This window comes from Lepisma saccharinum, chromosome 18 (assembly GCF_977018435.1).
Source record: "Lepisma saccharinum chromosome 18, izLepSacc3.1, whole genome shotgun sequence".
Taxonomy (NCBI): Eukaryota; Metazoa; Arthropoda; class Insecta; order Zygentoma; family Lepismatidae; genus Lepisma; species Lepisma saccharinum.
The window spans coordinates 4,769,329-4,795,332 of record NC_139246.1 but is presented as its reverse complement, the minus strand read 5'-3'; the positions used below and the strand labels follow the sequence as shown (position 1 = coordinate 4,795,332).

Here is a 26,004-nt window from a genome sequence, read left to right as displayed (position 1 = left end):
ACATCAAGCAATGTGCTACCCAAAGGCGCCCGCAGGGACGGTCCAGGGTCCCACATGCCCCCCTGAGTTTTCTTGGAAGAGTTAATGTAATTCGAATGGGTGAAATTCTAGCGATATTTTATAACAAAAAAATGTTTCCTGTGACTTACAGATCGTAAGTTACAGCAACTATTAATATTATTATTTTACACTACCCTTCGGCACGTAAAGACATGGATCAGAGGTACCATGAAGGACAGTAGATTAAGGTCTCTGACTGTGATTGTGAAAAAGTACAAAAATACAAAGAACTCTTCATCAACAAAATGATAGGCTAGATGTTTATTGAAAGGAAGAAAGGCAAATTCGCTTTCTATCTAAATTGTAGACTCAAAACTTGTATACAACGCCAAAGTATTTTCAATCCAATTTGAATTTTATGATTTGTAAAGTAGTAGTAGTAGTATCTAATAATAATAATAATAATAATAATAATAATAATAATAATAACTATAAAAACAGAAATAATAATAATAAACGTTTCTATGACTCTGCCCCCCTAAGAAAAATCCTGTAAGCGCCCTTGGTCCTACCCTTAGTTGGCATTGAAAAATTACCATGTTACAAACATAGTATTGTGTATGCAATCTTGACGTCTGGTGTGATTTTGACAACAACAAAAAACTTCCAATTTTTCACATCGTGACAATGATAAGTGATTTCCGGTTGTTTTTTCCCTTATGCATTCCATAACTTCCACAGAGCTCTTTCCCTACTAGTACCAGATAATAAGCTCAATCCTGCGCATCATGTGGAAGCTGTTGCAAGTGTATCTGCTCTTACCGTACTTCATCACAGGTAATGTCAATTTTATTCTATTTTAACACAGAGGTACCCACGGGAGAAGGCACGTAGCCCCCCTCCTCCTCCGAAATCCTACAAATATCTAATTTAAATGTTATTTTTATTGTTAATAACAGAAATAAAGTTAAAAACTTCATTACATCGAAAAACGTTTAGTGTATAATCAGGGGCGGCGCCAGAAATTTTCGACCGGGTGGGCAGAAGCTGTAAATTGATAGATTACGGTGGGCAGGTAACGTATATATATATAACATTATATATATATATATATATATATATATATATATATATATATATACAGGGTGTCTCATAAGTAATAGCGCAAACTGACACAGGTGAAAGTACACGATAATAGAAGCAAAAAAGTATCAGTAAACATGGGTCTGCAAACGAGCTGTTTTCGAGATAATTGTGAATGTGTGGTTACAAGCCACCACTTACTTCATTGTCCGAGGTTTGCTCTTTGTTTACGAAACAGAACATTTCCGAGAGGTGACGTGGTAATCAAACAGAACACTTCCAAGAGGTGGCGTTGCAATCAAACAGAACATTTCCGAGTTCACCTCGAACGAGTTCAGCGTCTCGGTGATACGTATTGTGTTGCTAGAGTGACGTTTTGTCAGTGGATGCAACAACAGGTTGTACTCAACCCTCGTTTTGCAAGTAACATTTTATTTACAGACGAAGCGAGGTTCACACGTGATGGTATTTTTAATTTTCATAATTCACATGTTTGGAGTGTAATAAACCCACATGCTGTTCATGAGGCACCACATCAGCAATGTTTCTCATTGAATGAGTGGTTAGGGGTACTAGATGATCGTCTAATTGGACCACACATTCTTCCAAGAAGACTAAATGGACCGAGGCACCTTCGGTTTTTGCGGCATGATCTTCCAGGATTGCTTGAGGATGTTCCCCTTGATCCACATCAGAGTATGTGGTACATGCATGATGTAGCACTGGAACATTTTGCTGCTGCTGTGAGACGACATCTAACACGCAGATATCATCAAAGATGGATAGGTCGAGGCGGGCATGTACCATGGCCTATAAGGTCACCAGATCTAAATCCTTTGGATTTTTGTGTCTGGGGTCGCCTCAAAAGCGTAGTGTACAACACTTCCATTGACACGGTTGAAGAACTGGAACAGAGAATTGTACATGCTTGTGACCAATTCCGAAATAATCCGGGGGTGTTCGAAAGAATTCAAAACTCAATGCGTGATCGCGTACAGTATTGCATCCAGATGGAAAGACGACACTTTGAACACCTCCTTTAGCAGGTACGAGTGTACAGAAATTGTAACGTAGAACATACGTACTAGTAAAGTAGTGCTGTATTCTTTGTTAAAGTAAGTAGAATGTTCAATAAAAGCAATGAGATCTCCTTATTTTTCATACTTTACCAACTAGGACGACGTTTACAAACAATAAAGTCATAATCACACATTCGCGATTATCTCGAAAACGGCTCGTATGCAGACCCATGTTTACTGAGACTTGTTTGCTTTTATTATCGTGTATTTTCAACTGTGTCAGTTTGCGCTATTACTTTTGAGACACCCTGTATACATACATACATGTAAGACACATATATGTACGACACACATGCATTTGTATCCCCTTCTCTATTCTAGCATCTTTTTCCACTTCTTTGTCTCCGATGGACACAATTATTTCAAGGAAGCGTTTGTGTGTGCGCAGCCATACATTCTAATCACATTCTTTCCTTCATGTCAATGTAGTGAAAGAAATGTGAATTGGTTGCGTCACATTTTGTCCTTCAAGTGCAAAAATACAAGGCACATACCTACTCCACTTTATATATTTGTAGACAGTGATAGAAATTGTGATGGTAGACAATGGTGAAGGATGAAATTACTTTTTCGTAATTTAAATGCATGTTCCTGATCATATTATTTTCATCATATGAGTTTTTGACTGAAACTTGGGGGTTAATGATCACTTTTCTTGGCTTACAAGGTTATTACAACTGACAAATGTATCTGAATGTTTGCAGTAACGGCTATCGGGTGCCATAACTTGAGGGCAAGGACAGTTTAATTTTTTGGTAGAAAAGTCTTAGCATTGAGAGGCCACAGTGCGGGTGCAACAAGTGGCAAAATGTGGCGGGGGAAACTCCCCCCTCGCTCCTCCTAATCGCCGCCACTGGATATTTGGATTAAAATTAATGTCGTATTGGGAACGTAAACACACACACACGGAAAAACCAATTCCTTTTTCATTCTGCATAAAGTATCCCAAGGCTTATGAAAGGCTATTTTGACAAAATATCGCCCAAAAGTAATAATCAAGTAACATTGAAAAATCTGTTAGCTAAGCTGTTATTCATTTCCTGAAGTAAGTCTTCGTTACTCATTCGGGAGAAGTGATACACGTAGGGTTAGATAAACACATGCACTGAGGTAACAAATAGTTTACATTTTGTAGGACACAAGGAATTCATCGAAATTGATCACTATACCCGGTAATTCATCGCTTTTTCACAGACGACTTGGGTTGTATGGCGTGACCTTTTCGAAAGCGCTCAAATGTCAACCGGATCCTGTGCAGTATACCCTGGAAACTTTAATCTTGCAGGCGAACGAGTCTCTGGCGCCTGGAACCACAGTCAAAATAATAATTTGTGGGGGGTTGTATATTCAATGTCTGCGTGTATTTGTTTTCTCCCCTTCGGCACTTTCATCTAATCACCATTGAACCTCATTGTCGCCATTAGCCGAAATTAGCAGAAAAGTGACTTCACATAGAACAAATCAGTCGAATCAGCAACAACTTACTCTTCCAAAAGTGGAGTTTCATTAGTTCATACCACTTCTAAAGTTGAGGTGGTAGTTTCAATTTCACATTGTTGGATCAAGGCAGCTAACTCCGTGAACAATGTTGTTTTCCGAAAGTCTCAAATATTTGTCTCTAGCAATATACTCTCTTAAATGAAAGCATCTTTTATTGTGATAATATAACACGTTCCCTGTGAGTTCTTTCTGTATATTTTTTTCTCCAATGTCATAACGTTGTCGCCTTAGAATGAAGAAGTTCGGTTTCTACTGCCCTCTCGCCTGGTGGAAGCACAATGCACACTGTGGGTTTAGTCCCGATTAGCGTATCTGAGCATAAAATTCGACTTAAAAGCACATAAACAAAATTTTCTTATGGATACTTCGTGACATACCTTTTCTTCTTTACTTCATCTGCATCTACAGATTATGTTGACCTTTTCGGCTAACCCTCTGATGCTTCTAACGTTTAAACCATTCTCATCGTGATTGATTAGTTCTCTGACGCCCTCAAAAGAAAACTTTCCTTCCACCCCTTCTCCTTTTACGAGTAATTATACGTAAGTTAATCACAAGAAAAATTGCATGATTACGTAACTGATAGGCAAATTTATGTGTGGAACTAGGATTTCTAAATAGAATTAGCCACCCATTATCAATTCAATAATTCTGTTGCTTTTTTCCAAACCCACCTAACTGTTACATCAAAATTAATACACCTTGGTATTGTAGTGGTTATTTTGATTGCTTCTTATTAGTATTTATTAGAATCTGTACAACAAATACAAAGTTGTTATTTGTATACCATATAGATATTCGAAAATGACAGGTATGTAAAATATAAATATAAAAATTGTAATGAAATAAGAAAGAGACACTTCTGGAATTTCAATGTAGACCTAATTAAAAAGTAGAAATAATTTATTGTGTTGCTGGAGGAAGCAACGCGGAGGTTTTTATTTGCTTATTTAGAGATTATTTTAATCATACGCAGGCCGGGATTTCTATATGTGAAGACCCGGAGCTTACAACACAAAGACCCCACCCCAATCCCCTCCACACTTTCAGTTATAACTTTTCGCCAAGCTACATGAGGTGGTTAGTTATACGTATTTCCACACTTTTTCATCACATCCGAAGTACCTATTTTTTTTTATGTGGTACTTTTCAAAGCAGTTTTTTTCCCAGTGAAGGCCCAGAGCTGCAGCCCTCAAGCTCACCCAAAATCCTGATCTCATTTTGACCATACCCTGCATAATCTTGTGCCTCCTAGGCCCACTAGCTGCTCCTAATCATAGACGTATTCAATTGGTCACAGTTTTCTTGTTTCAAGATCTCTACTTATTCCTCTTGCTTTCTAATGACAAATTTAAATAAGCTCTTTATGGAATGATGATATGTGAACATTTCTAATATAGATAATATTGATTATTAAGCCCCGCGACAGGTTAAGTTTGCAGCAACTTTTTGCATATAATGACCCAAACGTGCACACAGAATGTAGTTCTGTTGCAATACTGCCGATTTTCTCACTGTCTGTGATATGAACATCTCGGCGGTTGAGGCAAGACTTGCATGGGAGATGCTGAGCGCCATTCTCGCGTGGTTTAATACATAAAATCTGCTGCAAACTTAACCTGTCGCGGGGCATAGTAAAATTTGCATGTATGAACAGCAGAATACACTTATTTATTTCAACATTCACATATCTCTAAGTATATGTACTTAGTGAATTTGATTGGGTGGGAAATCGGGTGGGCACAGGAATTTTTGGGTGGGCGCTTGCCCACCCGTGCCCACCCCTGTCGCCGTCCCTGTGTATAATAGAGGAATCTGGTTTTATTTGTATATTCTACCATTTAATCCAAAGAATAAATGGTCCCACAGCTTCCAAAGCTTATAGTTTTCTTTGTGAGAGGTCACAGAATATAAACTTTATGAGTAAAATTTATCACTAGATGTCAAAGCCATTTTTGAGCGATTATGTAAAAGTTAATAAAATACAAGAACTATGATTTTCAGTACACTAACTGTACAAAATATAAGAAAAATAATGGACAACAATTGTGTTAGATATTCACTGATACGGTGGATCGAGTAGCAGTCTCTCTCCATTTATGTAAAAATTATTTGGATTGAAATTGGCATAGTTTAATAACTTGCAATAGTTATTATTGTAAGATAACAATAATAATTATTGTCATTATTATTTGCACCAATCAAGTTGTATATGTGGCCTGAGCCCCTCTACAAATATTTCTGGCGACGCCTGTGCTGATAAGGGATGAGCCCCCCTGAAATAACATTGTGGCTACGGACCTGCACCGGAGTGATAATAGCGCGGGCCATACCAAAAAAAAATAACACAAAATTCATCATGCATATATTTTTCTAGAATACTTGTAAAAAATGTTTACACCTTGACACCATGACACCGTCTAGTTCTGTGCACTTTTTGACACTTGGTGTAGTGCAGGTGTCAGGCTGGTGCAAGGAAATGTTCAACCAAGTAGACGAATAGCGGTGTTCAAGTTCAGAAGATTCAACAAATGCCTGTCTGCTGCTTTAAACGTTCATTGATTAGTTAGCACGCACCACGTGATCATGCACCACACATTACACCGCTCCAGAACGTAGTGCAAACGGTGCAGACACCAAATACACTCTCTGACACCATGGGCGGAGTTTGAGCTTTTGCTTTGAGGGGGGGGGGGAGACTCTGGGAGAAGCATATGATGTACCTGAGGGTTATTGAATATCCCCTAGTTTATAAGTGGTTCGGAGGCCTTCCGCCGGAATTTAAAAAAACAACAACTTAAAAACACTGAATTGTAGACCTTTTAGATTTGAAAATGTCAAATTTCCTCGCTTAAGTAAACAAATACTAATTAGTATATTGGTTGTCAGTTTTAAAAGAAGCAAAACAATACGATTATTGCATTTTGCATTTCATTAAATTTTTATTGATGCAAAACTCGTATTACTTTAAAAATGTTACGGTACAATAGTAAGCTTCATAAATTTTAGAAAATTTAAATTGAAAAGTTCTTTTGATGCCTCAGCAGTAACTGTTGACTCAACACAAAGTCATTTTACGTTTTTCTTTCTTCAAACTGTACACATCAATCAAATTGTCTAAGACCCGCTATTGCGGCGCAATTACCGCACATGCCATCATGCCAAACGTCAAATTTACGGTATGGCTTCATAACAAAAATGTAGTAACTGAACTTAATCATGTGTTATTTTCAGTCTTTCTTAAGTTGGGTGGAGCCAGACCCCCTTTGTCCCCTCCAAAACTCCGCCTATGCCTGACACCAAACGAAGGAAGTCGACGAGTCGGTGTTGCACCGTGTAACCAACTAGACACGCGATTGCAGACAGAGTCAAATAGTGCAACGTACTAGATAGGGCTAATACTGTGTGTCTTAAGGCGAGGGAGGTGTGAATCATGATATATTTCCTTAGTCATTAATTTACTTCAGGTGATTCCGAGTCACTTTTGCTACTAGGTGCTCCATATTTGATCCGGTACACATGATGAAAAGGAAAGAAAGGGGGGAGGGTCCAGTAAAGTGTAACTTTGAAAAACGACTTTTAGTAATAGGATAGTAGTAACACGTTGTGTTAATTGAATACTTCATGGAGATTATATGATCTAGTGAGCGCCATTGTCCTTCGGGCCATGGTGGGCAGGCACCCTTGTATTGACTTGACGAAACGTCGTATTAGTACATAAGTTATGAATCCTGGGGGGTGGGGTTTGTTGGACAGATTTAGGCAATATTTTCCCAATATCAAAATACACTACATAGCCAAAAGTCACCGGACACCCAAGTAAACGTAGCGATCGTGTCATGGTCTGGAGCTGTTTTTCGTAGTTTGGAGTTGGGCCCAATGGTCAATGGCAACATGAACAGTGGTGTTTATGAGGACATTTCAGACAATAGCAACAGTTTGGACTGGGTCCTTGTCTCTATCAGCACGGTAATGCCCCTGCCCATAAAGCAGGGTACATTGCGTAGTGGATTAAGGACAATCAGGAGGATGTACTCAGCTGGCCCGCTCAAAGCCCCGATTTGAATCTCATAGAACATCTTTGGGATGAACTGGAGCGTCGGTTGCGTGCCACTCGACCGAAAACAACCCATGAACTATTCACGAGGCAACAGGACGAATGGACAAAAATCCACCAGCAATATACCAGGACTTGGTGGAAAGCCTGCCCCGAAGAGTAAATGATGTAGTAATAGCGATAAGTTAGTTATGGAATGAACAGCACTGGGTGTCCAGTGACTTTTGGCTATGTAGTGTAGTTGCAAATTGTTCATTGCTTCTTCTTTCAGTGGCGGGGTACAATTACAGAGAGGTCCTTGGTTTGAGTTGCTTGTTCTACGATGCCCAAAGATCTGGAAAGCTTCCAGACAACTTCCCCATCCACTGGAGGGGAGACTCCGCACTGAACGACACTGGAGACGACGGAGAGGACCTCACGGGAGGGTTTTATGATGGTAATATTATCTCATTAACATATTTTAAAAATTGCAATTGAATTTTATGGAAAACAGGTAATTGCAAAAGAGTAAAGTTTTAATTACTAAAAATCAATGTAAGAAGTAAGCATTAAACATTTAGCTAAATGGGATTTACACATAGTGTCTCTAAGTATTAACTTTAGAATACACAGGCAGGCATGTAATAAGAAATACAGGGTGTCCCTAAAGGTAGCTTACAACTTTGATGTCATACAGCTCAATTTGTAATTGCCATAAAGAAACATACCATGTCCCACTTGATTTACCAACGCATGAAGTTTTTTTTGTGTATTAGTCCACTTCAACATGCGCACCTCTGGTGTTCAACTCTGTCTATATCATCTCTAGAATACCCTGTCAACTAGGGCAATGGAAGCTCTTATTCTGGCTTTCAAATCATCAAGATCAATGGCAGGAGTGCTATACATTGTGTCTTTGGCATAGCCCCACAAAAGAAGTCCAGGGGTGCAATGTCAGGGGATCTAGGAGGCCAAGGCATTGGCACATCTCTTCCAACCCAACGTGCTGGAAATGTCCTGCCATGTCTAAGGCCCAGTGTGGTGCTGCACTATCTTATTCAGTGCATCCCCTACAACAAAGTATATTCCTCTATGTCATATGTCAATTACAAGTTGTACTGTATGACGTCAAAGTTATAAAGTACGTTTTGGGACACGATGTATATTTCGGTGGGAGGGGTCCTAGCCAAGACTCCCAGAAATAAACATAATAATAATACAAATGTATAAATTAAAATAATAAAATTAAATTAAAATATTAAAAAATATGAATATTCATTAATATTGTACCCTCATTATTACATTAATATGGAAAAAGACGGTGTCAGAATAATGATATAACAGCATATATTCATTATCTAGCTCCCGTGTACATATAAGATCGGCATAGTTGTAAAGAAACAAGAGCCCTAGCAAGGAAATTAATGTCAGACACATAAAAATTGAATACTTTTTGAATAACAAAAAAATTATGCTTTATTTAATTGAAGAAAAGTAAAGTTCCTGATTAATATTTTATGCATATTATAAGCAGTAGTGTGCAAAAAATCTTTGATACTTTCCTTCAAAGCTGTATGATCCCAATATAATCCTATCCTTCTATAGACAACAAATAACCATTGATTATAAAACAAATGATAAACAAGTATATTTTCATTATTTGAGTACTTGGTAAGTCTTTCGGAGGGAGGCTTACCTCCTGGACCTCCTAAATACGTCATTGTATACAGGGTGATTCAGAAGTTATGCCACAGAGTGAAAAGTAAAAACTAGGAGAATGGAAAATAAGATGCAGACCAAGATGGCACCATTGCCCTATACAATAGCTGTTGACTGATCAATTGCTATTTTTCACAATTAAAACATTGTTTAGTGATATGTAAGAATGCTATTAATATAAGTTCCTATATTTTCTTTCAGCTGGTGATCTTGTGAAATTTAACTTTCCTATGGCGTACTCCATGACGGTTCTTGCTTGGGGAGTGGTTTCCAACCCTGGTGCATATGCTGTTGCAAGTATGCCTATCCTCTTATTCCTAGTACTCAGTTATCTGTTTGTTTGCATTGTATTTTGTTGTATGTTGTTTAGTAGTCCACGACACTAAGTGGATACGTTTATCAACATTGGTCAAACATTAGCTATAATATAACTGACTTGTACAAATTTCTTGTAAAAGGTACACTTCCGTGTTTCACATTTTAGAGGTATGTCTTTGATACTTTGCTACATACGTATAAAATCACGCAAACTCTCGTGTATTGAAACATATGTAGATATATGTCAATTTTAAAAAAATCGTTGATTAGAATTTTTTACATAGAATGGATTCTGTTAATGACTAATTTATTCACATAAAATTTATTCAAAATATTTCAAATTCCTGTTGTAAATACATTTTACTGGTTCTCAGAAATATTTATTGTAGTTCATATTATGATACGAACATAAATATATTACAGTGTACGAGGGGCGTTCAATAAGTTCGTGCCCTGACCCACTTCCGGTAGTGATATCGGGAATTGTTTCTCTAATTTAAAATGTATCATCGAGACCGAAGACGATTTTTTGAATAAGAAAGTGGAAGAAAATATGGTGGGGGTAAGTTTACAAATTATTAGTTGGAACAAGATTGAGTACATAATATTCAATTTGACGTCATCACGCAGTGTACTCTTCTGGAAAGAAATTGGGCAAACAGATTCCCGTGTATTAAAGGCATGCGGAACACTTTCCACGGGGCTCTTCCCAAACTCTTCCCTCCGTATGTTGACAGTTTTGCTAACTTAGCTCTCTTCGAGCCAGATCTGGGTCTTTCGTGCAATCGTTCGGCTGTGAACTTGGGCGCCCGTCAACGTGCCCCACTATGATGCCATCACTGGCTCCAGCTCACATAGACCAACTTTTGCCATGAGTATACATTTTGCACGTAACGTCATACTGTTATATTGGCTGCGTCGCCCCACCCCTCTTATATCCCCAGCTACTTTTTTATAGCGCCGTGTTGACGTGAAATTGGCATAATATTGTTATCAGGGAATCCTTTATTTTCGATTTCATACAACCATCGGTGAATTATCGAGAGGGGTGATGCCGCCGGATCTAGATGGTGAAAAATAAGAATAAATTGTCATCAATTTAGAGTTAACGGTAATAGCACTATGACAACTAACATTACACTAGGATGCACTTTATACAGCCTTCGTAAATCTATAGCTCCTTGAAAGTAAGTTTTAACTCCATTTTAGGTTAAATTTAGCTCTCTTATGCATCTTATGGAATGCATTTAGCTTATGGGAGTATTATTTGATTTGTTTTCTTGGGAATATCAAACTTCCGATGGAATAGAAAAATATATCAACGGGAAGAGGGCAGTTTGAAGATGCATTTCACCACTTTACACACTTTTCACAGTTTCTACAGGGCTTCGGAAAAGGTAAAAAGTACGCATTCCTCACATGATCATTCCTTGAATCACTTCGGCGCCCGCGATGCTTACCCGACATGTTTTCAAGGCACTGATCTGTTTGCCCGAAATATGGTGCAGGGAATTGTAGGCAGGGTTGATTAATTTTAATCACTCTAAATAAATAATTTATAGAATAATGTACATAAGCATTTTTTACATATCAGAAACACTTTTTGTGAAAGTACATTAATCTCGTAATCATTTAATGGTGATTACTAGGTTCTAAAATTAGGAAAATAAATCAAATAAAATATATGTACTGATGGTATGAAGCTCATAGGAAAGAAAATGTAAACACAGGATTTCTCTTGATTTAAACTTCAATAATTTTATGAGCAAAAATAGCAAACATTTTGTGTAGAAAAGTATACAAAATACTAATCATGTTAAACCATAAATAGTGTCAATATCATTAAACTGTAAATAAACCTAGCAGCTGATATTTTTCCAACTATCATTAAAAAAAATCTCCAAAACTCAGCTACAAAGACTGCAAAAAATATTTAAGTTAATATTTTAAATTACAATTATAGAGTACATCCAGAATGTTCTATTTTCACTGGAAGAAAAGTTACTGAGATTATTATTACTTTCATTAACACACTGAACAAACATTTCCATAGTAGTTACAGTATCAGAAACAGAAAAATGTATATTTACGTATATTTTTTATTTGCGTTACTGAAACTGTTCAAATATTTTACAGGCCCCTTTACTAGAAAAATCCTTTCTATAAAAAAACATATATCTATGTGCATGGTGCCAAAATCCATGCAAGTAATTTTAAGCGTGTTCTTGTAAAGAAATAAAAAAATCGATTTAAAAAAACTCAACAAAAAATATTTTTGGAATACAAATCATGATTTTTATACACCCTTATTGTGGGAGTTGCTTTCTGAATAACATCCAATGAAATATTTATTTGAAACACCGATTATATGACATACTTAGCCTAAATATCGTATTGGACATATTCCTGCCATTGAAGAGGGTAAACATGAAAAATTAAATTATATCCATCAGAATTCCTGCCATTTGCTAATTTCAGAAAAAACTAGACATGTGACAAGCATTCTTAAATGGGGAGCTGAGTACCTAATGAAGTGCCACGTGAGCCCCCACGTGCTCTACGCACAGGTGGGTGATGGAGACGTAGATCACGGACAGTGGGGAAGAGCAGAAGATATGACTCAAGATCGTCCTGCATTTAAAATTGACGAAGATAATCCAGGTATTAACCAAAATTCATTATTTTATTAGCAGCAAAACATAATGCATCATTTTACTTCATTTCCACTTATGCACACATATGCAACTGTTGATTGACTACCTAATTAGATACTGACAAAACTAGGAAATGAAATACGCTTATAATCTGATGGGAATGTAAAATTAACGTGACAAACACGAAACAAAATTAAACATATTTTCTTATTGATTATTGCATGTAAACAAAAAATTAAATTAAAAATAAAAATATTTTAAAGGCAAATTTACATATTATTCAAAAAATTTTATTAACCCAGTCAAGAGTGGGGTTCAATAAGGAAAACAATCCGGGAAAGCTGGAACAAATTTGATTATCTTCCTAAATGTGTTATTAAAAACATTAATTTTGCACCTCGCGGGATTTTCTTTTAAATATTTCGCTTGAAAAGCATTTTACAGAAAATAGGTTATGGCAAGAAATAATTTACATAAAATTATCTACAAAAAAGGATCTGTGCATCTTTGTTCTAAGATGTGCCGTTTGGGCGTTACAGGAGAGAGTTTTCCCCGGGCCCCTTTTTGCAAGAGTGAAATTCAAGGAAACTGTTTTGCACGATAACTTGAGGTCCTTATTTCCTATTAAAATACAGATGTGCCTATTCTAAACATTCTAAGGACGTTTCTTGGAAAATATATTTTGAAGTGGTAATATCTGATATTAATTAAACAATAATTTTGTAACATTTCAATAATACAAATGAAGATATTGACTGTATTTCTACTAGTGAACCAGATAATTGTCCATGTATTACATAACAATATACAACTATTACCACGAAAGCTTTTGTACTTTAGGTGCTGATCTTGCTGGGGAGACGGCGGCCGCCTTAGCTGCAATTTCCATCATTTATAAAGACCCATATCCGCGATTTAGTAACAAATTATTGAAACACGCGAAGGAGCTTTACAAATTTTCATTGGATTTTCCTGGGAGTTATTCCGATTCCATACCACAGGTCGTCAATTTTTACAAGTAAGTATCATTGAATTACTTCCATCCAGTAAAAGTATTTGTACAAGTATAGCCGCGGTAGCTCAGTCGTTAGGGCTTCTGACTACCATGCGAGAGACCCGGGTTCGATCCCCCACCCAGCGTCGTATAAAGTGGATACCTGGAGGAAACTCTGGGGGGTAAAGGCGGCCAGCGGCGCCCCCACCTTTGGCCGTGATAAAGATAGTGTGGCGCCCTAACTCCACACTCACTATACGCCTCCATGGAGCAAAGCACAGGGGAACACTTAACTTTTTCTTTACAAGGATAGTCCTCCCCGATGGCGCAGTGGTAGCGTCGTCGTCTTGTAATCAAGGGGTCCCGGGTTCGATACCCGGTGGAGGCACAAGTGGTTCGGATCCCACTTTAAACTGTAGTTCCAGTCCCAATTAGCCTTACTGTGCATAAAGTGGACTTAAAACAACAAATCAATCAATCAATCAATTTACAAGGATAGAACGCTGTTGCAAGTACTAATGCAACATGTTATTGTCTTGATATCTAAAAACACAGACCCATTACAAACAAAAAATGTTTAAGTCTCACATTTTTTAAAGTAAATATTAAGAATAAACTCATAATTTGTATTATGTATTGCAACACAATGTCGTGACTCCCCGAAGAGTTACCTTTAATTTCAATCCCTTCTGTTAATTTTGATTTCTTAAAATAATATCGCTACCTTCTCCCCTACCTCGAAACTCGTCCACCGATTTCGTTCAAATTCAACAGAAAAACAAGAACAGTTCGAATATGTGACAATAGTTATCGTAATAACAGTGCCATATTCACTAGTTTCCACGTCACCCATAAATCAATCCCGTTAGCACATTGCGCTACGATGCTAGGAGTCCCGGGTTCGAATCCCGGCCTAGCCATGGATGTTTGTGGGGGGCCATTCGTTAATTTAATCATATCATCTCTCATTTCCATCTTCGCAAATAAGCAAAAGTAGCACCAAAAGCGAATTACAATAAAGTAAATCAATCAATCAATCAACAAATCCACCCTGTTTTTTGTTATCCCCTTAAAATATTGTCTACAGAGAGATTCTGTAATTATCAGCAATAATTTAAGCGTTGATCGATTTTGAGTAAATACAATACGAATATGTAAATTGAAGTGTTGTGAAACTCAACCAACAGCAAAGGCAAAATCAATAATAATAATGATAATAATAATAGAATGTTTTTTAACTGTCATATTAAAATTCGTTTACCAAATTCTCTCAAATTCAACATGAAAATATCCTGGAAAGTTTCCAGAAGTTGTAAAAATTTTCGGAAATTATCTTAGCATCAATTTTTGTGAATTCTTCCCGTATCCCGCACCTTAAGCTTCATGACAGAGTAAAATTCAATTAATTTTAATGAAATAGACCATTTGAAATATTAATTCTTAGTCGGAAACTGCCCATTCACTGGGCAGTTCATTTTTACACAGTTTCCCAATGAATTTATTTTCTGTTCCTAATGGCTTCCAGTAATTGATTTTCTTCACTAGTCTCTTACGAAAACGACAGTTGAATGTTTATATTTATTGAATATAACCAGTTAAAATGCAATTACATAAACTTTCTCCATAAACTTTGCTATGGTCTGTTTTTTGCAGGTCGTGGAGTGGGTACAAAGACGAACACGTTTGGGCTTCCATCTGGCTGTACAAGGCGACGGGAGACCAGCAGTATCTGGAGGCAGCTGAAAGGTTGTACAAGGAATATGGGATGGAAAGGGTGCCAGGGAACTTTGGATGGGATGATAAGTTAGCTGGTGTTCAAGTAAGGGTCATTTTTCCTTGTTATACTGTATATTTAAATTTACCTCTTCCGGTTTCCCTGGCAGCGAATGATAAGTTGAAAGAGAGTTGCTCTCGAGATACTATAGGTCTTCTCTACTCTTACGGCAGGCGCTCTATATGTTTGCAAGGGAAGTGGGGAGCGGGGAATACGCAGCAGACCAACCAGACAACAGCGGTGGCGACGAGAGTTACGACGTCGAAGGGAGGAACTACTACGTGCACATCGTTCTACAGGCTGCTGCGTTTCTTATCGCGCTGGATTGGCCGCTTCCCCGCTCCCAGCTATAGTCATGATAATTTTGACGTAACTAAAAGCTTCAGAAACGAATTGCAGAGATTGAGGCAAACCCATGTATTCCGATGTAGGTGGCGAGGCTCCACGTATTACTTCAATGGTGATGGTATTGACGTGTGTTAAATGTTCTGCTTAAAACGACTAACTCGCTACCTGACTGGCCCCGTCTAGTTCGCTGCACTTTTTGACATTAGGTGTAGTGCAGGTTTATCCCGATGTCAGGCTGGTACAAGGAAATGACTTTCAATCAAGTAGACGAATGCCGGTGTTCAAATTCAGAACGTTCGATACACGCTGGATGCACATAGTGGTTCGGATTACACTTTAAATTGTAGGCCTAGTCCCGATTTGCCATAGTGTGCACAAAGTGGACTGAAAACACAAACTCAATCAACTAATCACGTTCAATTTTTTCCATTTCCATCGTATCTGTCCATTTACACCGCAGAAGCTTTCGCAATACGACAGGCATTGCTTTATGTACAAGAGAAGAAGTTGAATTCAGTTATAATTGCAACCGATTCAGCCTCTGTGCTAAATTCTTTACAGTTTGCATCATGGTCATGTCATACGGAATGGTACATTGTTAACATAAGAATACTCACACTGAAATTAACGAGATCGGGATATGATATCAACTTTATTTGGACACCTGGACATTCTTTAATAGAAGGAAACAATATAGCAGATACTTTGACAAAATATGCAGTAATCAAACAATCCAACGGCCGTAGGTTTGGAATCACACACTAATAAAATACTATTTACTGACTGGCAAAGCTTGTGGACAAATACTGGCACTCAATGCGGTAAGGCCTACTATTCCATACAAGAAAGAATTCCAAAGGAATGTTGGTTTAAACAGATTCAACTCTCCCGGAGTTCCCTCACAACTATAATGCGCTACAGGTTAAATCACACTATCGCCGCAGCTCACCTTTACAAGAAGAATTTAGTGACTTCACCAGTTTGTTTGTGCAATGAATATACTGCAACTCCGAACAACATTATATTTCAATGCAAACTTTATGAAACTTACAGAGAACCATTTTTACAGGAATTGTACAGGAGTGGACATCAAGCGCCACTGACACTGCCTTGTTTACTGACTTCACTTCATCCTCGGTAATCTATATTCTTACAAAATATCTTAATAAGTCGAATATAATTCTGTAAAAGTGTAATGAAATTTGGTAACTATTTATTACGAATGGAATAATTGTAAGTAAATATTATGTGCATACATATATTACCAATTGATAAATTGTTAACTGATGCATGGATTTTGTCCACAACCAATAAATATTTTATATATATATATATATATATATATATATATATATATACAAGTTCAGAAAATTATCAAATGCCTGTCTGCTGCATTAAACGTTCATTTATTAGTAAGCACGCACCACGTTACATTGCTCTAGGACGTAGTGCAAACGGTGCAGGCACCAAATACATTACTTGACACCAAATCAAGGAAGTAGATGAGTTGGTGCTGCAGCTTGCAACCAACTTGATGCGCGAGTGCACAGAGAGTGAAACAGTGCAGCCAACTAGACAGGGCAAATAAATATTTATATAGAAAACAGTTTTAGACACATCTCTGAACTTCCGATTAGAACAATTCGTACTTTGTAAGTTACCAGTGTATTGATAGAGTTTGTTAAACCATCTAGCCTACGTTTAGTCTATTTGTGGTTGTGCAAATAAAGCTCGCCTTTACTCAATCTCAATAAATGGGTAAATCTACGGAAAATTTTATGGATGTGCTTGCCATATTGTTGCTGGAAGCGTTTTCAGTTGGACCTATTTTTGGATTGGATAACTTATATTAGCAAAAACGATAATTAGATAATTCTTGATGGTAATTTCTTAGATCGGACAAACGGATTTCTTCAAATTTACAGGAGAAATTACTTACCGAATACAGTTTCTTTGGAAGTTTGGGGAAGTGTTTTCTCGCATCTTTCATTGAATTTTAGCGGTAAATCATCTATTTTTCGATAGAAATGTGTGACCGATGCACGAAAGCTGTTGCATCCATTTCCTTCCAACCGGATGTTGCCTGTGTGTGATGACGTAATCACGGTCAATGCCGGTCAGTGTTTCCAAACACGTGTTTTTGTACTTGAAGAAGGTACGTTTCCGCAAATGGTTTATGTGGCTATGTGTCAACGGTTCGTGAGACTATGTGTCAATGGTTTGTGGGGCTACGTAGGTATTTTTGGGTGCAGTATGGTGGAAACACTGCATGCCGAGTTATATTAGAAATAAAGGGGGTGTTTTGGTTCGAATCCGTTTACCATTATTAGGCATGGATGTTAAGTTAATTTCTAGTACTGCAAGCAATTACACAATATAAATTCATGGCATGTATACAGTATCAAATAAGCGTATTTGATTGATGATAACGGCCAGTAATTCGGCCAGCGGAGAAGGCCATTCAAGTCCTTACTCGCTGGTCTTTATTCACAAGCCAAGTTCACTAATGACAGTAATTATCGTTATCTACTACAAGAAATTAGGACACTGAGACATATGGAAAGAAATTATTTAATGGACTGTAGTAGACATACTTAAAACACTTTGACACTCGTCTACACACGCATCATGTGGACAAAACACTATCGCCGACCCATAATGCACCGGGTCAAAACATTTAGCAGCGGCTGATGGCCAGCGTTACGTACATAAAACAAACACTAGTCCTTTAAGTGAGCACCATATCCTAACAAGTTAGCAAATTAACAGTTGAAATTTCAAAGCTAAGAATTTAGACTTTGCAAGAGAGGAGAAAGTATTTCCCTCTCCGTGACGTTAAGGTGCTGAAACGAGAGTCTTAATCTCAAATGTCGAACCGTGAATCTTGCACTTGTCTCTAAAACTGTGAATGTTCTAAACTGTGTCTCTCAAGTCCCTACTTCTTCTTTTTCCTTCGAGTTCCGTCGTTCCCGGAAGAATTGTTCTTTTTCTCTATTGGTCGTCGAACTTTCAACTCCTCCCACACGTGGTCATGTCTGCACCGAAGGGTGATAATGCTTACACTGAAGGGTGATAATCGCGTAGCACAAAAACACAATAACACCTTGTTTGAGAGCTGATCTCGAGAACGAAAAGTACATAGTTCTAATTAATTTTTATTGCTCACAACTCGGACACCTGGTTAAAGTTATGCCTTCTGTGGCTGTCTAAACTTCACTGAGGCGAAGAGATACGAAGAGATATTTTCGGGCAGGGTTGTAGTTCGAGATTCCGTACTCTTTACCCTTGTCACTTCACTGTCACTGAGCCAGACTGGCGAGCGCGATCGTAGAAGTTATGACGTCTCTTCGAGCCTGCCATGTGTAGAGCAATGTCTCGATTCTTAGGTTGGCCAGCTGCGAACTCCCTTGAGAACAGAGGTTCCTTGTTCGGGACGAGGGCGAGAGTCTCCTTGGGGGTTTTAATTTTAAAATGCCTGAAGTTCCGTGATTAGCTGCATCTCTAGATTTCAGCCATCAGGCTGAGCTTGAATTTATTTTGACGTGAGCCGAATGTAGACTTGATGGATATGAGAGTTTATTGAAGGACACACTGGCTCCTTTATCTCGAAGTAGGGGCGGTGATATATGCGGTGCTTCATGGGAAAGAATGCTGGTTTCTTGAAACAGCTGTCTTTTCTCAGAGAACAGAAAAATGAAATCTTGGGGGGGGGGAATGCGTAGGAAAACCGATGGTAATGGTAATTGGTAATTGGTACATCGGTTATAGAGTACGGTAGTGAAACTGTGACCGCCATTTTGCGTGTTACCGAAGGCAAAAAGAAAGAAAGAAAACTTACTCAATATGTCGCAAATAGAGCTTATTTCCGTGAAATAAGCGAAATGCCACCTTCAGCAATGTTTCTCAATGCAGAATATGTAAGTACGAATATTGAAATTAAATGAACTAGCAAATTTCAGCCGTTTGTCCGATATAAGAAATTTACCTTTTTGATAAGCACTTACACATCAAAGTTAAATGTTCTAAGAAAAAAGAAACAGGATTTATTATAATTTACTGCATTTAAAACTGAAACCCCATAGCAGCTAAATGAATGCACATGTTAGTTAATATCCTGATCCACACTCTGTCCTAGGAATATGTAGAGCGAGCGAACAAAAACAAGTACTTTGCGCTAGTAGGTCTCAGGAAATCTGGACCAATGAACGCGTGAAAGGGGAAGCAAGTGCATGGAGGGGTAAACGCGGCTGCAGCTACTAGCGTTTGCAGCTGCGCGTTCTGTTTTCCACCCACTCGCTTTCTCCCCTTCTGTACCGTTATGCTCGGCCTCGCTGCACAGTTCCCCGAAAGAGTGTAAGTGATATTAACCACATTTATACATTGATGCTTACTGACATGTTAACATACTTACAGGTTCTCCTAGCCCAAATTACGAACAAAGAGGAATACAAGAAACAATGTGAAGAATATTGTGATAATGTGATCAAGAATATAAAAAGAACCCCTAAAGGATTGGTTTTTGTAATGAAGTGGGGTCCTTTGCGATATGCAGCTAACAACGCCTTAATTTGTTTGGAGGTAAGAGATTATATTTAGATTTCAATAACTCTGTACATTTTAATAGATACGTGGGTCGTTTAGTTTCCGTATGCTGTAAAAAAAATATTTTTAAGATACATTAGAAAACTATACATACATGTATAGGAGGATCCTTCCTCACTTCTCCACATAATCCCCATAGAGATTCAGGCATTTGTCCCACCGTTGCACCAATTTGTCCATACCCTTTGAAAGAAAATCAGGGCTCTGGCTATTGAGCACTATTGTCACATTCCGCTTCACTTCTTCATCTGTCTCGAAACGGTAACCTTGCAATTCAGACTTTGCGCTAAATCGGGGCTGTATGGAGGGTGGGGCAGCCGTTCCCACCCCAATTCTTCAATTTTGTGTTGTGTTTGCGCTGCTGAGTGGGGTCGAGTGTTATCGTCAAGAAGAATGACACCAGCTGACAGGAGACCTGGTCGCTTATGTCGAATTGCGTTTTTCAGTTTATCCAATGTTTGACAATAATGGTCCATCAGCAGAACACCCTTAGCATCCATGCTCCTGAACTCCTAATGACGCTAGCCCGTGTTTTCCGAACAAGCATTTACTTTTCGCCCTTGAGCGCATGCGCCTTCACGTCTGATAACGAATCGATTGTCGTTGCATGTAGACGAAGGATGGCGCTTTTCAACCATGTGCTTCTTTTTAATGTGCTTCTTTTTAATAGCATTGCTTTATACAATATTTTATAGCACAGGGAAACGTATATATTGAACGTCCCTAGTATCTGACTAGTAAAACATTGATGTTTTGATTTAGAGTTGAGTCTTTATTTGCACAAACATCATAAAAGAAGTTAAGGAATGTTTGTTTTAGGGAAAATGTAGACACAAGCACTAGTAAGTGGTAAATGGTTTGTTGTATGAAATTCGAGCGACGTCATTCGAAAACGAGGCTTAAGATAGAAATGACACATTTCACACTGTGAGACCCCAAGCTATCACGGTGATCTGCATGTCACTATGTGCGAAACAGTGGCGGCGATTAGGAGGAGGGGGGCTATGGGGGGCAGTTGCTCCAGCACTATGCTAAACCTTATATACCAAGTGAAAGTAAACTGTCCTTGCCCCTGCCGGACCTGTGTGGCCGAGTGGTTAGCACACCGCGCTGCGACGCCAAGGGTCCCGGGTTCGAATCCCGCTTGAGCTTGGTTGTTTGTGAAAGCCCATTCATCAATTTTATCATTTCATCACTCATCCCGATCTTCGCAAATTAGCTCCGAGGCACAAAACGCGAAGTAAAATAAACTAAATCAATCGATCAATGTCCTTACCCCTCCCAGTTTTGGCACCATGGGGGGGGGGGGGTTAGAGCAAAGCAGTACACGCTGCTGCGAAAGCAGTTAACTGCAGTCGCATTCCCGACCTCCACGCAATCCCATTCCGTCTTATGTGTTCATATAGGTGGAGCCGTCTGGCGTCACTACATGCGCAAATACTTCTTTTCGTTCGCTTGCTCTGGAGATAACCGGAAAAAGCATACATGCTTCCATCAATAACAGAAATTGTTTATTGTGATCGAAATGTCGCGAAGTTATTTACTTCAGTAATAAGAAGCCTTTTCCTCACAACGTCCACATGTTTTTTCATTAGTTGTTAGTACACCCCGGATATTTATATACAAAATATGTACATAAATATATAGCAATAATTAACAAAATGTATACCTAAATATGTAGATTCAAAGAATATATAATATTGATTTTAATCGAGTATCCAAGCAATTTCAAGAATTCTGCTAGATATTGATTTGATTTGAACATATTCAACATAATTTTAAGGACATAAGTTGATCAACTTAAAATTTGTATCAAATTAATAAACTCCAAAGAGCACAGCAACTTGTATATATTTAAGAAACCAATTTTATCAAATATTAATTACTTTTCACATGGCAAATTATTGTGGAAATATAAATATGTACGAGAGCTCTTTGTAACTTTCGAAACAAATTGTAAAAAAGTCTCTACACAAAGAACAATCGAATGAAAATACATCTACTTTTGTGCTTTTTGTACAAGGGAACATATTGTGTAACTTGCTACGTACAGGAAAGTATCTTGCTTGTCCACCGATGCCAAGTTTCAAAGTGCTTTGCCTAAACCTAAAAGCGAAATATACTAGGTATATGTAACCAGAACGAGGGGGAGGGGAGAAACTCCAGCATATTTCAATAAATAACAGTTCCCGTTTGTTCTTTTTTTTTTTAGCCTGTCTTTCGACTTGGCAGAAAATATGACATCCATGAGCTACAAATTTTCTTCATCATGCTTCAGAGATCGAAAATATAGGAAAAAGGATCAAGATAGGAAAAAAATTGCCAAAATATCTTGTTTTGTGTAAAGTAAATTAGCAAATATGTAAAATATGTAATATCCCTGCAAATATGTAGCAAAATCATGTCAGTTATATTATTCGTTGACATTTTCGTGTTCAAGGTATGTATCTAGAAAGGAATAGAATATGTAATTCCTGGGACTAGGATTTTCATGACTTAGCATATTTATTTCTTTAAGAGTGAAGTGTTCCCCAAATATATAGAAATTCATATTATGAAGAAACTAATTATATTAGGGTGCTTCTTAAGGGCACATTTTGGCATATTTAGCCATTTCTGCGTGATAGAGCATATTTTGATGGATTTTCGGGCATATTCAGCATAATTTCGCTTTTCAAGAAATATGCAGCCATTTTCGTAGTGAATTCGTTCTTACTCCCAGGTTCACTGGAGGTTTTTTTTTTTGGCTGCAGCAAAAACTTTTTCATTTTAATTTGAAAATTTACAGAAAGTATTCATTGTGGATTGCAACTCAGGGCCCATGAAGTAAACTAAAAATAGTACGTATGTGCACATATCTCAACATTTAGATATTGATGTTTCAAACAGTCCAATTATAAAGGCATATTTTTCAAATTATAGTGCATATTTTGTACAATTTTAGGTCATAAGAGCATATTTTGGTGATTTTTAGGTCAAAAAAATTCTAGTTCTAGTAATTACATTCAAATCCGGGCTCTAGTCACTAGGTACATTTATTAGATGAGAGATAAAAATACTCTTACGGAAAGACTGTAGTCGTCTGTTCTTTCATTTCAACTATTTTTAACCACCGAACAGTTGAAGTTCTGTGATTCGACGAGACGATTACATGAAGCCGTTAGCAAAGGGATGAATATTGAATATGGTGAATGATGATGGACAAATTTGTTCGAAATACTTTATGATATCAGTATACATGAACATGAATATTTTCAGGCGGCCAAAGCAGGAATTAAAACAAGAACATACAGAACATTCGCTAAACAGCAGATTGATTACATGCTAGGAGACAGTGGAAGAAGTTTCGTCATTGGATATGGCAAGGACCCACCCCAAAGACCCCATCACAGAGGATCGTAAGTAGTAACGTTCCATTTTCTCACACATAAATACGCATAGGCGTCACTTGGCGGGCGAAAGAGGGCACTTACCCCCCCTCCCCCCAAATCTACAGGTTTATTAATATTTGGTAGTGACTGCTGCTACAATTGTTTTAAGCATTTCCATTGGCTGGTAGCTTTTTGGGGTGTGGTTATAGCCTGTGGTGGTTAGGTTAGGCTTGTTGGGTTTGGTTCTCTTAGAAGAAGAAGACGACGAAAAATTTAGACGTTAATAGTACTTTTTGGGACCCAAGGAGAAAAGTAATGATTAATTTTTATTATGATTGAAATTTAACAGCAAAGTAGTTCTGGATGCAAATTTTTATGGGATAGAAAAAAAATGATTTTGTCCCCCCCAAAAATTTAAACCTCTAGTTTTACTCTGCCCCTCCCCCAAGTTAAACCTCAAGTTTGCCTCTGCCCCATTCCCAAAGTTAGGTCCCAACTTATGCGCATGTATCAGACCCGCACCCAGGATTATTTTGAGGGAGGGGTCAGATGTGTGTGTGTGTGTGTGTGTATGTATGTATCCTATATATATATATATATATATATATATATATATATATATATATATAAAGAGAGAGAGAGAGAGATATTACAAAATAGTCGAATTGTTTGAATGTTTTTTAAGTGTCAGATTTTATTTAATTCTTGTTTTATGCTAAGATTTCACACTTATATTAGTTTTGCATTCGTGCTTTGTCCTTATTTTGTATATATATGCTAAGGCTCGTACACAGGAGTTTAGCTTGCTTTTCTGTCAAGTTTGTCTAATCGCGGCGATGAAGATGAGCGATGATATGATGAAATTGATGAAGGAACACACTCACGATGAAGACCTTCGCCCAGGTCTCCCTACGTCCTAGCGTTCTATGCTAACCACTCATCCACGGTGGTAGCCTTGCATCAATGATTATAAAACTAAAACTACCAAATATTGCCGACTACAGGCTTCTACACAACAAAACACATTCATTTTTGCAAACCGAAAAATTGATTTTTTTTGCAAATTTGCAAAATCGTCCATGTTACTTTCATAGCTTTTTAAAGGTTCATATTTAAATATTTCAGGGTATTTCTCCTTTGGGTACGGGCCTGTCATGTATTACTTAGGTATCGTGTCAACAAATATTTAAAGACGTTTCGAACCAGTCAGACAGATGTAATTAGAAATTAGAGGGGTGCAGGGGGCAGGACACCCCACTACGATGACTTACGAAGTACTAAAAAAATAATAATCCAAATATACTTTTTAGCATTTCTTGTACAACAGAGGGTTGTATATTTCCGCCGACTTACTGGAAGGCAAAGATTAAATTGGGATTAAACGTCTTCGAAAATAAGGTTTATGCACATTACTATTTGCAATAAAATATATACAATTTTAATCAGTAATTTTAGTTTACATGAACTGGACCTAACTTGTTTTTTTATTCAATAAATATAAAGTAAAGTAAAAAAAAAGTAAAGTAAAGTGCTTTCCTGTGCTTAGCACCACGCCATGAAGGCGTATAGGGGGTGTGGGGGTAACGCCCCACACTTTCTTGATCCTGTCGTAAGTGGGGACGATGTGATCAGCATCACGCCCCTGACCGCCTTTACCCCCCAGGGTTTCCCCCAGGTACCCATGTCATTCGACGCTGGGTGAACACCGGGGCCGCTTCCACCGTTAGAAAAGTTCCCGGATTTGAACCTGCCGGGGACTGAACCCGGGACCTTTAGCATGGTAGTCAGACGCGTTACCGACTGAGCCACCGCGGCCAATAATCAATAAATATTCAAATTTTATTTTATGACCTTAATTTGCCTTGCCACATAGGGTAGAAAATGAATACGTACTATTATCGTTTACCTATTAATGTAATAATAACAATAACAATATAAATTAATTTGCATATTATTATGTGTACACATACAAATAATATTAATGTATTAATTATACATATTATTATTATTTCTGATACATTTCGAACTCCCACCCTCCGAAATATACAGGGGATGGACAAAAATATGGAAGCATCTGGTATAAAACAGGTAGCCATTTCAAACACGATTTGCGTCTAAATGGTAGGTGGCGCTGTGGTCACTGGCACTTCTGAGAGGCTATACACCCTGGCCAACCTGACAGATGGGCCAGTTACAGTTCAGCGACCGGTCCGTGCAGGTTATCGTGAATCATGTCTGAGCTGGCAGAGTTTCAAAGAGGGCAAATTGTGGGTGCGCGTATGGTGGGAGCTTCCGTGACGAAAGTAGCGGAAATGTTTGGTGTATCAAGAGGCACAGTCTCGAAGATCACGACTGCCTACGAGACTTCCGGAAAAACCGCAACAGCGAAGCACCAACGTGTACGCAAGTGTGTGTTGCGTGACAGAGACAGACACACATTGTGACCAAGCAGAAGATCACCACGGCTCCAAAAGTCACTGCTGAGCTGAATACAGTTCTTACAAACCCTGTTAGCGTCAAAACAGT

At 38.0% G+C, this 26,004-nt stretch overlaps 1 protein-coding gene across 1 annotated transcript in view; it reads left to right on the top strand.

Annotated features, from left to right (window-relative positions):
- The first annotated feature begins 759 nt into the window (after nt 1–759).
- Nucleotides 760–26,004, top strand: part of LOC146002341 (endoglucanase E-4-like) — a 37,349-nt gene continuing 12,104 nt past the window's right edge. Inside the window, exons 1-8 of the mRNA XM_083140070.1 lie at nt 760–837; nt 7,991–8,155; nt 9,619–9,714; nt 12,214–12,396; nt 13,230–13,407; nt 15,037–15,202; nt 19,919–20,083; nt 23,366–23,505. Coding sequence (XP_082996196.1) covers nt 789–837; nt 7,991–8,155; nt 9,619–9,714; nt 12,214–12,396; nt 13,230–13,407; nt 15,037–15,202; nt 19,919–20,083; nt 23,366–23,505 — 1,142 coding nt within the window. The 5' untranslated portion in view covers nt 760–788. The remainder of the gene's footprint in view (nt 838–7,990; nt 8,156–9,618; nt 9,715–12,213; nt 12,397–13,229; nt 13,408–15,036; nt 15,203–19,918; nt 20,084–23,365; nt 23,506–26,004) is intronic.